Source organism: Meles meles, chromosome 18, assembly GCF_922984935.1.
Source record: "Meles meles chromosome 18, mMelMel3.1 paternal haplotype, whole genome shotgun sequence".
Classification (NCBI taxonomy): Eukaryota; Metazoa; Chordata; class Mammalia; order Carnivora; family Mustelidae; genus Meles; species Meles meles.
The window spans coordinates 20204541-20217673 of record NC_060083.1 but is presented as its reverse complement, the minus strand read 5'-3'; the positions used below and the strand labels follow the sequence as shown (position 1 = coordinate 20217673).

Here is a 13133-nt window from a genome sequence, read left to right as displayed (position 1 = left end):
CTTCAGCCAGGATCGTGATCTCTAGGTCCTGGGGTAGAGCCCCAGGTCAGGCTCCCTGCTCAGTGGGGAGTCTGCTTCTCCCTCTCCCCCTGATTGTGCTCTCTCTCTCTCAGATGAATAAATAAAATTTTAAAAATGGTTAAAAGGGCCAATTGTGTGTTATAGATCTTTTACCACAGTTTTTAAGAAGTAAGGGGGAAAAAAAATCCAGGAATGGGAGGACGAACGGGAGGGCAGGCTTGTCATGTGGGATTTGGTGTCCTGGGGCTGGTGGACACCAGGGGACCTAGGTTTAGACCCCTGTTCCTCCCATTTGGTTCTTTGACCTTGGGTAATTTCACTCCTCTGAGGATAGCATGCTGCCCTCAGAGGGCAGTCAGGGACCTCAAATGTGATCAAATGATGTGAAACAGCCAATAAGTGTTAATCAGCATTATCACCCTAACCTCCCCCAGAGAAAGAAACCCATTCGTAGCTTTTATTTCTTAAATATTTATGTATTCATTTAGTCTCCGAGAATGCCTGAAATTCCACCTTAAGACTTGGAATTCTGGGGCGCCTGGGTGGCTCAGTGGTTTAAGCCGCTGCCTTCGGCTCAGGTCATGATCTCAGGGTCCTGGGATCGAGCCCCGCATCGGGCTCTCTGCTCCGCGGGGAGCCTGCTACCCTCTCACTCTCTCTGCCTGCCTGTCTACTTGTGATCTCTCTCTGTCAAAATAAATAAATAAAAAAAATCTTTAAAAAAAAAAAAAAAAAAAAAAAAGACTTGGAATTCTGTAAATGGAAACTTCTAGAAATAAGGGCAGGAAGAGGCCAAACTAAAGCAATCTCTCAACCTCTGATTCCTCACCATGCAGGAGATACATTTTTGCTGGTGTTGGCTTTTGTGGGACCTCTGTTGTGCCAGAGGAGAGCGGGACAAAGGTGCATGAACCAGGAAAGCTGCGGGTCTTGCCCTGGCAGGGGCACAGCAGAAAAATGACGTCCTTGCCCTGTCCCTTCTTTGCCCCCCTACTTTCCCCACTTCGTCTTTCCCATGTGTCTCCTGGGAGATTTATTTGTCTTTTTTTTCTCATCTAAAGCAGCGGAAATGAATCATCTTTCAGCCTGTTTGGTCGACAGCCCCATGCCCTCTGACCCCCTCTGGGCCCTCTCTGGTTCCTCTGGAGCTGCCCCTGGGCTAGATTTCACCCCCCTCAGTCCAGACTCTCCTGGCCTGTTATTTTTGGTAACATCCCCCTCCTCCCAGGCCCAGAGGCTTGACCTCCTCCCTGCTGTGGAAGATGGGAAATGATACACAGCATTCCACGGGATGGTCCCACGAGCTGACCAGAGGAGCAGGGAAAGCAAAGGAGCCACCGTGTTCTGAGGATTTAAAAAAATTTTTTTAAAGATTATTTATTTATTTATTTATCAGAGAGAGAGTGAGCACAGGCAGACAGAGTGGCAGGCAGAGGCAGAGGGAGAAGCAGGCTCCTTGCTGAGCAAGGAGCCCGATGTGGGACTTGATCCCAGGACACTGGGATCATGACCTGAGCTGAAGGCAGCTGCGTAACCAACTGAGCCACCCAGGCATCCCTTAAATTTTTTTTTTTTTTAATTTATTTGACAGAGAGAGAATGGGAGAGCACAAACAGAGGAGAGAGCAGAAGCAAGCTCCCCACTGAACAGGGAGCCAGATGCCAGACTCCATCCCAGGACCTTGAGATCATGACCTGAGCCAAAGGCCGACGCTTAACTGACTGAGCCACCCAGGCGCCCCATATTCTGTGAAATTCGTGCGCCCCACATGTACTGCCACATCTCAGTGAAGATCCCTGGATCTTCCCAGATCCTTCTTTTACAGGTGAGGACCACAAGGCTCTGAGAAGTGAAGGAACTTGCCCAAGGCCATGTAGCTAGGAAGTGGTGGAGCCAAGATTCAACGCCTGTGTTCTTGGATCCATTCTATTACATCATGCTGCCCTATGGATTCACACGTATGCACGCATGTATGTGGAACTGGGGATACAGGCAGGTCGGCTAGACCGTCAGCTGCAGTTATCAGGATGGAAGTCTAACATCCTTGTGCATAAAGCTATATGCATATGACATATGGGTGTTTACCTACAGAGGGGAAGGCCAGTGTGTGCAGTGTGTGCCCCCGGACCACAGAGAAAAGGGTCAAGGAGGGACAGGAATGGTGAAGGGAGAGCCCAGGCTCAAGTCCACCTAAGCCCTGCCAACACCTGACAGTGATGGAACCTAACCCATAAAAGCGCCTCGTGGAGCCCATGTTGGTGAAACCACACTTTCCTGGTGAACACAGTCATGCAACAATTCAATGGGCTTCTAAAAATTGTGCAGGTGCTGTTTCCAGGAGTTACGTGGGATACGGAAATAAAGCTACTGACATCAAACTATCTAGAGTGGCGTGTGTGTGCATCGGAGGTGGAAGAAGGATTAACATAAATATATAAATAACTGATGCGACGTAGATAGAAAGTGCTCAGGGCCACAGGGAGGGACAGATCCTATAACAGGGTTCCAGAAGGACCAGAAGCTGGAGAGATTGCTCGAGGCTTCGGGTATTAAGGAGGGCTTCCTGGGGAGGCAGCTTTGGAGTGTCTCTAAGTAGATGTCAGCGCTCCATCCATGGACCGCTTTCCGGAGGTTAGATCCTGTCTAATTTTCCAAGGAGCCCAGAGACGCAGACCTGCCCTCATTCGCCTTTTGCAGAGGTGGAAACTGAGGCCAGAGAAGCTGACTGGGTTGTCCACAGTCCCGCAACTAGCAAGCGACAGGCCGGGGTTTGCTCTCCGGCCAGCGCTCGGGTGGTTCCCCGCGGGGCTGGCCTCAGCCGGGGGCCGGGGGGGCGGGGCGAGCAGGGGGCGGGACGGAAGACTCGAGGGGCGGGGCTGGCGCTCGAGAGGCGGCGCGGGCGCGCGGGAGGCGGTGGAACCGCGTCTCTCTTCACCTGCCCGCGCGAGCTCAGCGCCCTGGGCGATCGCCGGGCTAGGGGGCTGCGGGGCTGAGCCCCGCTGAGCCCGCCGGGCCAGCCATGGGCGACCGCGAGCGCAACAAGAAGCGGCTGCTGGAGCTGCTGCAGGCGGCGGGCACCGGCAACGCGCACTGCGCCGACTGCGGGGCGGCGGGTAAGGGTGCGGCGGCCGGGAGCGCGACCCCTGCCCGCAGACCTCCTCTCCTCCTTCCAGACCAGGTCCGGCCCCGGGCCCCTGCGGGGCCTCTTCTGACACCTTCGTACCCAGCCCCCCGCCCACCCAGACCGCGAATGTCGGTCTGGCGCCCTCGGCCGCGCTCTCCACAGCGGCTGCCGAGCCCATCCGAACCCAGCCGCCTGACCTCCCCATTCGGGACCCGGACACCGACCCTTCCATATCCTTGGACCCAGTCACTATACCCGGGACCCGGAGGCCTTGACCATCTGGTTCGCCTGCCCCACCAGCCACCCCACCCACCCGGACCTGGGTCCCTGACATGGTCACTTCGGACCCAGCCATCTCCCACGCCCACGGACCCAAACATCTCCCACACCTCGGGGTCCTAGATCCCCGAAGGCCCAGTGCTCCCTTCCCAACCGCCCGAAGCCCATGGGGTCCTCCCAAGTTCCTGCTGGGCAGCGTGCCGACTTCCCCACCTGCAGCTCACCAGCCAGGCGCCCTAGTGCCTGCCCCTTCCTCTGCGCTCTTCTCTCGGTTCCCCGGAGTCTTGTCACTTCCACTTTGCGTTCGTCTCAGCCCTTCGCCCCATCCCTGGACTCCTTCCAAGATCATCCTGGTAGCCTCCATGCTTTGGCCCGTGGGCTGACCAGAAGGTTGTATGTTGGTATCTTAACTCACCCAAGGTGGGGGGACCGAGAGAAAAGGGCTTCCTAACAGGGGCAGCGCTGGGCAGGGCCCCAGGAATCCTAATGGCCAAGCCCTGCCTCTCCAGCATCCCCAGCCCAGCCGTGGTCTCGGTGCATAACTCTCCATCCAACTCCCCTTCCACCCTCTTGCCCCTAGATCCCGACTGGGCCTCCTACAAGCTGGGCATTTTCATCTGCCTGAACTGCTCTGGTGTCCACCGCAACTTCCCAGACATCAGCAAAATTAAATCCGTGAGACTTGACTTCTGGGATGACAGTACTGTGGAGGTAGTGAGGGGAAGGGGTGGGCACTGAAGAGCCTTGAAACAGCAGAGCAGGGGTGGAGGGGGTGGGTGGGTAGCCCCATTCCTCTATAGGGGAGGAAACTGAGTTCCAGAGAGAAGCAGTAACTAGCAAAAGAAAGCACAGCCTATTAGAGTCCTGGCTTAGACAGAGACCCCGAGTGCAAGGCCCTGAGCTTGTTATTTCCCTCAGTTTCCACTTCTGTATTTTAAGGATCCAACTATTCTTTCAATCAGCTGATGTAAGGATTAAATGTAGGCTCAATGCCTACATCTGTAGGCATTATGTATCATTAGCTGAAGTCCTGGACTGGAACAGAAATAGACTAATTTATGGTCTATAGTCTCCCTTCCACGCATCACCCCATAGCCAGGAAGGGCACCTTTTTGCTCTTCAAATCTATGAAGATGGAGGACACCATCAGCCTGGATGATATAATACCATTTTGGCCAGAAAACCTTCAGAGAGGAAGCTGTTCTAAATTGTGCTGGTTAGCTGAGGAATTCAAGGATTACTGGAAAAGCAGGCGAGTGTTTTCTGAGTGCCCACTCTGTGCCAGGCACTCTGCTTGATGCTTTATTCATTGGGCACGTAGTTACTGTAAGCCTACTGTGTGCTGGGTATTAGGAAAGAGCAGTGAATAGGATAGAGTCTCTGCCCACGTGGAGCTTATGTTCTAGTGCAGGAGAAAGATAGGAAGCCGGTAAACCAGCAGGCAGACCTGAAGATTGTTTCTTTGTCCCTTATAACCCCCCTATTATACTTTCTTCATTTTTGCAGTTGAAATCCCTGAAGCTTAGGGGGGTTCAGCACTGCCCAAGGGTCACTCAGTGAATCAGTGGCACAGCTGGGATGTTAAACTTGCTCTGTTGGGATCCAAAGCCCATGAAAATCCCGAGTCATAGTCTAGAGTCCCTGGGTGGGGGGGGCGGGAGGGGGACAATGGAGTTCACTCTGCTCAGGGGATGTAAATTAAAAACCTGATGTTTCTTTCCCATATGTGCCCTCACCGCAGATATGCCAGCTCTGTTCCTGAGTGGCAACTGTTAGCCGAGGCCGCTCTTGGCATATCTGCCTCTGGGTCTGTCAGGTGTTCATAGGGCCCCAGTGATCACCCTGACCTACCTAGTCAAGGGGGCCAGTTCCGACTTCTTCCATCCTCCAGCTATGTCTGTCTCCTGCACATAGCTGCTGGTGGTCCTGGCCATCTGGCGAGGGGGGTGGGAGAAAGAATTTGAATTCTGGAGTTAGACAGGTCTGGGTTCAAGTCCCAGCTCCTCACTTTCTAGCTGCGTCATCTTGGGTCAGTTGCCTAACCTCTCTGAGTCCCTCTCCTCACCACTAAAATGAGGATGGCAATATTAAAATTGTCGAGGAGATGGAATGAACTAATGGGGAAGGATGTAAAGTGTTCTGCCTACATGAGGTATACTGTAGCCCCTCATTGCCCCAGGTTGGGGCTTCCCAGCAGCATGGGTAACCAAGCCCAATGGGAAGTGTCAGATTCCAGTAGGAGTGTCTCCTGACTTAGCCTCGGAGCCGGTGGGAAGAGCAGCCTTCTGGGTAGACCATGGTTTCATTTCACATTTTTTCAAGTTCTAATATTACCTCAAGTTGCTGTTGTCTTGCAGTTTATGACCCACAACGGGAACCTCCGTGTGAAGGCCAAGTACGAAGCCAGAGTCCCTGCTTTCTACTATGTCCCCCAGGCCAACGACTGCCTGTGAGTGGGTGATTTCTTGGTCTCCCCTCTCCCCCACCCCTACTCCATCTCTGGTGCCTTTGTCTCTGGTGGTCTTTTCCATGTATCTGGTGGACCTGGGAAGACATTTTGGTACTGTCATGGAAAACACTTAGACCTGGCTCAGTTCCTCCTCTACCCTTATTCCTTGGTTTATCACTTCCCCTCTATGGGACTCAGTTTCCACAGCTGTGATATGGGGCGTTTTCTCTATGACCTGCCCCTTTGCCTCTGATGGTGGCAGCTAACTGGATAGCAAAGAGGAACACTGGTATTTTAGTAGAACAGGTGTGTTTCAGCTATTTCCTGTGAAGTGTTGTGCCCAGGGCTATCCCACTTGAACTCAGCCTAGCTCCAAAGCAGCTGTCTGGCCCCAGATCCCTATATAATCACCATAAAAATAATAGTAGCCACTAATATTTATTGAACTCTGCCTATGTACCAGGCCCTATGCTAAATGCTGGGTGCATTCATGTCTTTAATTCTCTCAACAGCTCTGAGATAACACTGGCATGGTCCCCATGAAATAGGTAACATTCCTGAGGCTCATAGAGAAAGAACTGAGACCGATTAGCCCATCTGACACCAGGGCACCGGGGAAATCTAATATAAGTGGGGGGAAGCTGGGAAGCAACAGGAGGTTTCAGGCCCCCTGGATGTGAGGGGTCAGTGTGACCCTGGTACCTAGTGACCCCAGCCTCTGCAGGACTGACTGCCTGAACCTTAGCTTTCCTTCCAGGGACTCAGGCTCACTGCCAGGGCTGCTAGATAGTGACCCCCTCCCTTCATCCACCCCCAGCCACCATTCTGGAATAAATAGGAAGAACATACCCTCTGGGTAGGTACAGCCTCACTGGCAGTGGGGGTATGGCTTTCAGGAAATAGGCTGCATTTCAGTCACCATTTTCCTTTAGCCTCAGCAGGAAGCTTTTGGACAGTGTGCAAACTATACAACTGTACCTAGTACCCTACCATTTTCCAGTAGTTAAAACAAACCAGAGGCTGCTGATGCAGCGTGGAGTGGTGGGGTGGGGGTGGGGGGACACAGCTTTCTACTCAGAGGACCCCAGTATTTTTTCCTGACTCTACCACTCTCTAGCTGTGAGAAGGTAGACAAGTTACCAAACCTCTCTGAATCGTGGCTCTTTTGTCTCTGAAATGTAGTTAATGATGCCTACGTCATAGCATGGTGGTAGAGAGTAAATGAGATAATTTATGTGAAATGTCTCACAGGCCACCCAACAGACTAATTTAAAAAAAATTTTTTTGAAGATTTTATTTATTTATTTGACACAGAGAGAGAAATCACAAGTAGGCAGAGAGGCAGGCAGAAGGAGAGGGGGATGCAGGCTCCCTGCTGAGCAGAGAGCCTGATGTGGGGCTTGATCCCAGGACCCTGAGACCATGACCGGAGCCGAAGGCAGAGGCTTTAACCCACCAAGCCACCCAGGTGCCCCCCCAGTAGGCTAGTTTTAATCCATTTCTTACTGTCACCTTTGGAATGCTGCATGGTCCCCAGCCGGACTGAGGGAGGTGCCAGGCTTACCTCAAGAGGGTCTGGCTCCCCTTGCCTCCCTGCTGCTTTGCTGCAAGGAGAAAGGAATGGGTATTTGGTGAACACCTACTACGTGTTGGGCTTTCTGCCAGCACTCCAGACACTACTTCCACGATTCCAACCACAGCCCCTCACCTTAAACCCTATTAGTGGGACTCAACTGGCCTCCTCCCTGGAATTCTAGAAGTCCTCTAAATTCCCCACCTCCAGGACCAGGACCGGGGCCTCAGTCTCCACTCCCTCTCCCAGCTCTGATCCTGTGGCTCTGGGTGCCACAGTGGGCTTGGTGACTGTCTTCAGTGTGTTGGGGGTGAGGGCTGTGCATTAAGCAGGGCCTCTGGTTGCAAGTGACAGAATCACAGCTTAGACACGAGGGGAGTTGTAAGTTCTAGGGATCAGACCGTAGGAGGGACAGAGGTGGAGCCCCCCTCAGGACGGACAGGCCAGTAGCACAAACGCCTCTCACATTCTCTTTCTGGTTCTCATTCCTGTCCCTTTCAACTGGCCAGGCTTCTTTCATGTAGCTGGGAGCAAGGCCACTTTGGGTCCCTGGCTCCAGATCCTTGGCTCCAGGTACCAGCTTGATGGAGAGAGGGCTTCCAGTCCACCCCTCCCTCGGTTTTTCTCCTTTTGCTCCAGTAGTTCAGGGCAGAGCTCTGACTATCCAGGTCGGGCCAGGTGCCCACTTCCGGGTCATTCCCTGTGGCTCTCGGGTAAGGTCACGTGAACCTTAGAATGTTTACCTGGAAAAGGCAAGAGGGAACCAAACAATTGAAATAAGTTTTCTGCAGGGGTCATGTGACTGATTAGGCTAATGTTAAACTCCTGCTATGTGGTGATCATGGTACCAGATCCTTTTACATATATATTTAAACTCCTCAACAACCCCAAGGGGAAGGTAGGTATCATATCATTGACATATTCCCCAAGTTCAGAGGAATGGCAACTTGCCATGGATCACGTGGTGGATAAATAGGAGAGGAAGAGCAGGTCCCAGGTGGTTGGACCCCAAGATCACTGCTGTGTTGATCTAGAAGGCTGGGCTGGGGTTGGAATAACCCAATGGTTTTCAGATAGCCCCTTGGGGGAAATATTTTCCCCCTGGGAGACACTGGCAATAACGGAAGACATTTTGAGGTATCATAACTAGGGAGGGGGGACTACTGGCATCTAGAGGATAGAGACCAGTGATGCCACTGGGCATCCAATAGATCACAGGAGTCTTCCCCTTCCCCAACAGAGAATTAGTCCCAAATGTAATGGTACCGAAGCTGAGCGGCCCTGGGGGGTCTGACCAGGCAGCTGCTGGGATGCCCCCACACTGTGGGAAGGGGGTGCCTCAGACATGGTTGACCAAAGGCTCTCTCTTCTTAGGGTGTTAAAGGAACAGTGGATTCGAGCTAAGTATGAAAGACAGGAATTTATGGCCGATGGGAAAACCACCTCACCACCAGGTAAGGTTATTTCCATCATCTTTTGAGGTCTATGTTCTAACGAATTCTGGTCAATAAAGCACCCGAGGGCCCAGTCAGTAGCTATCTGCCGGCCTTACTCTGGCCACAGAGGCCAAGGTGTGGGTTCCTTTGCCTCTGAAACAGCAACATGTCAGCAGGCGGAGTTTTATGGTCTGAGTGGTCAAGACGCATTTGTATCTCTGGTCCCCACAGGGCCACAGGTGCATACAGTGTCTTAGTGTAGAGTGGCAGGAAGACTCACCCGCCAGGCAGTTAGCAAAAGGCACCCCTGCTTTTGGGGAGTGTGGCCCCTCATGTGGCACAAGGCTTGGTAAGGTACATGGGAGGGATTTCCGCCTCCCTTCCCACCTTCATGTGGGGCCCAAGCTCACGGCTGGCCCTCGGCCTGCGGCCGTGTCTGCCCACTGCTCTGAGCCCAAGCCGACGCTGACTCAGAAAGCAAAGTGTACAAAACCACTGCGAGGACCGGTGACAGCCGGAGCTCAGCGGCTCTAGCTATGGGGAGCACATGGTACTCTTGAACTTGCAGGTACCTAGAGGTCGTTCGACATTTCCGCCCTTTGGAGGGTTTTGTTAGGTCGGCATCAACGAGACACCGGGCAGCACCGTTACCAGCATCTTTCAGAATCAACCAGTTTCTCAGGACTTAGCCTTCTTAAGGGTTTAGTCCGTCTTCTTATGAAAGAGCCAAAGAAGGAAGTTAGGGAGAGCCCAACCGAAATCATGAGACTTGGCAAATTTGGCCCCAGACAGAACCCTACATGCAGCAGCTGACATAGCTAAATTAGATTTAAGATATTTTAGCACGGGGTGGAGCGTTCAGTCTACGCTCGCGACCCTACGTGGTTTGCAAACTGCTTGTTCATCTCAAGGATGTGGCTCTTCCCTCTTTCTCATCCTTGGCGGCTAAGGAAACCGGGAAGGGTTCCTGTGGAAGCGGGGAAGGGACAATGCACAGTTCCTGAGAAGGAAGTTTGTCCTCCTGGCAAAAGAAGGCCTCCTGAAGTACTACACTAAAGAGGAGGTAAGAGACCAGACCAGTAATGGTCCCTTCCTGAGCGCTGGCCCACACCCCACTGGGGTCGCATTGGAATCAATGGTGCCGTCTTCCAGATAATCTCAGCCACTGAGTGTTCAGCACCACACAGTTACTTTTCCACAGTCAGACAATCAGTCCAGTCTGCAGAAAACACACCTTCTCTTCCCTTAGGATTAGCTTAGACTGGGCCTTGGATGGCCACTTGAGCTTACTGCATTTGTTCATGCCCTCAAGAAATTATCTATTTATTTACATATTTTTAAAGATTTTTATTTACTTATTTGAAAGGGAGAGAGGGAGAAAGAGAAGGAGAGGGGGGAGGGGCCAAGAGGGAGAGGGAGGGAGAGGGAGAAGCAGACTCTTCATGGAGTGGGGAGCCCGATGCGGGGCTCAATGCTGGGACTCCAGGATCATGACTTGAGCCAAAGGCAGCAGCTTAACCAACTGAGCCACCCAGGTGCCCCTCAAGAAATTATTTATTGACCACCTACTATGTGCTAGACATTCCTGTAAGCACTGGGGCTATAGCAGTAAATGAAATGAAGCTCCTGTTCTCATGGGACTTACAGTCTAGTGGAAGAAGACAGGTGGTAACCAAAAGGTACATCAACATATGATATCTGAGGGGCACCTGGGTGGCTCAGTTGGTTAATCGTCTGTCTTCGGCTCAGGTCATGATCCCAGGGTCCTGGAATTGAGTCCACTGTTGGGTTCCTTACTCAGTGGGGAGCCTGCTTCTCCCTCAGCCTGCCCCCCCCCCACCGCTTTTGCCCTCTCTCTCTGGCAAATAAAGAAATAAAATCATATATATATCATATATATATATGCATATATATATACATACATATATATGATATATATAATATAAAACACACACATATATGTATATGATATATATGATATATGGAGGTGGTAGTAGGTTCTGTGAGGAGAAGTAAAAGCAGGTGAAGAGTTAGAGGATGGTGGGGCTGATATCACACAGGGGTCTTGGAAGGCCCCTCTGATGACATTGGAGCAGAGAAATCAATAAAAGTGAGCAAGTCAGGGGCTCCTGGATAGGTCAGTCGGTTAAGCAACTGGCTCTTGGTTTCAACCCAGGTCATGATCCCAGATCAGGGTCCGGGCTCAGTGCAGAATCTGCTTAGGTTTCTCTCTCTCTCCCCCTTCTCCATCTGCCCTCCCCCACTAAAAGAAATAAATAATTTTTTTTTTTTTTAAAGTGAGCAAGTCATGTGGGTACATGGAATAGAAGTGGAGGGAACATAAACATAGTCCTGGCTAGCACATACATGCGTGCCAGTTAGAAAATGACTGCTGTTCTGAGCCCAAGAAGATAGATATGGTGTAGCCCTGAGGCCCAGGTCTAGATAAGCAGAAGCCTAGATTGCAGTTCTCGATTACACCCTCAGCTAGGGACTTTTTGTTTAGGACACAAACTACTCCACCATAAGCCGCAGCCTGAGCTGGGAGGGTAGTTGGTGGATCAAGGAAGCCAAAGTGACCTGTGCAGAAGGAGCAAAGAAAAGGATGGAGATGAACTCACATAAGTAAGGACCTTGTAAGGCCTAGTAAGACTCAAGATTTTTTTAAAAAACAGTTTTATCAAACTATAAATTCACAGAAGTGCGTGGGTGGCTCAGTCAATGAAGTGTGGGACTCCTGATCTCAGCTCAGGTCTTGATCTCAGGGTTGTGGGATCAAGCCCTACTCCCAGCCTACATTGCACTGGGCTCTGCTCATAGCAGAGGGTCTGCTCTGGATTCTCTTTCTCCTTCTCCTTCCTCACTGCTTGCATTTTCTCTCTCTCTTTCTCTAAAATAAATAAATAAATCTTAAAAGAAAGATAAAAATTCATGTATCATTACAATTCACCCATTTAAAGCATATAATTAATGGCTTTTAGTCCATTCACAGAGTTGTGTAACTGTTACCACAATCAATTTTAGAACATTTTCAAAACCCCCAAAAGAGGGCGCCTGGGTGGCTCAGTCGTTAAGCACCTGCCTTTGGCTCAGGTCATGATTCCCGGGTCCGTGGATCAAGTCCCGCATCAGGCTCCCTGCTCCATGGGGAGAAACCCAAAAAGAAATCCCACATCCATTAGTCCTTATCCTCTCCCCACCAAACCCCCAGCCCCAGGACACCAATGATCTACTTCTGTCTCTATAGGTTTGCCTATTATGGACAAATAAGGACATGAACTAGGTGGTCTTTTGTAAGAGACCTCTTTCATTTTGTATATGTGTTTAAGATTCATTCAGGTAGCATGTATTAGTACTTCTTTTTATTGCTAAGTACTGGTCCACTGTGTACACCTTTCATCTGTTCACTTAGTTGGTGGGCATTTGAGTTATTTCCACTTTTTGGCAAGTATGAATAACGCTATTTTGAACATTGGTGTAGCAGTTTTCATGTGGATGTTTCCACTCTTCTTGGGGATATTCCTAGGAGCGGAATTGCTGGGTCAGATGGCAACTCTGTATTTACTCTTTAGAGGAACTGCCACACTGTTTTCCAAAGTGGCTGCACCATCTTATGTTTCCACCAGCCATGTTTGAAGGTTCCTGTTGCTCCACATCCTCACCAACACTTGCTGTCATCTGTCTTTTTGATTATAACCATCCTGGCAGATAAGAGGTAGTATCTGGTTGTGATTCTGATTTACATTTCCTTGATGGCTAATGATGTGGAACATCTTTTCATGTGTTTATTGGCCATTTATCTATCTTCTTTGGAGAAATGTCTGTTTAGATCCTTTTCCCATATTTTAATTAGTTTAGTTAACTTTTCATTATTGAGTTTTTATAGTTCTTTGTGTATTCTAGACACAAGGCCATATTGGATACATGATTACAAAAATATGTAGGCTTTTTGGACCTTACTCTGAGATGAGAAGCCACAGGAAGGTTTTGAGCAGAGAAGTGATATAATTTTATTTAAGCTTTTTGCATTTGGAGAATACAAGTCTTGTGATGGATGAACATTTTGTGGGGACACAAATGTGTCTTCTGTCCTTTTTCTCCTGCTTGCATCAAGGACCATTACCATGACTATTTTTATTTATTTTTTAAAGATTTTTAAGTAATCTCTACATGTAACATGGGGCTCAAACTCATAAATCCAAGGTCAAGACTTACATGCTGTACTGACTGAGCTGGCCAAGTGCCCAACTT

General features: G+C 50.4%; 1 protein-coding gene across 3 annotated transcripts in view; it reads left to right on the top strand.

Annotated features, from left to right (window-relative positions):
* Positions 1-2928: 2928 nt before the first annotated feature.
* The window catches only part of ADAP2 (ArfGAP with dual PH domains 2), a 30742-nt gene continuing 20537 nt past the window's right edge, over positions 2929-13133 (top strand). For all 3 annotated transcript variants that reach the window (XM_045985616.1, XM_045985615.1, XM_045985614.1), the window contains exons 1-5: positions 2929-3134; positions 4005-4135; positions 5782-5873; positions 8821-8900; positions 9833-9945. In XM_045985616.1, the coding sequence (XP_045841572.1) occupies positions 3041-3134; positions 4005-4135; positions 5782-5873; positions 8821-8900; positions 9833-9945 (510 nt within the window). In that variant the 5' untranslated portion in view covers positions 2929-3040. The remainder of the gene's footprint in view (positions 3135-4004; positions 4136-5781; positions 5874-8820; positions 8901-9832; positions 9946-13133) is intronic.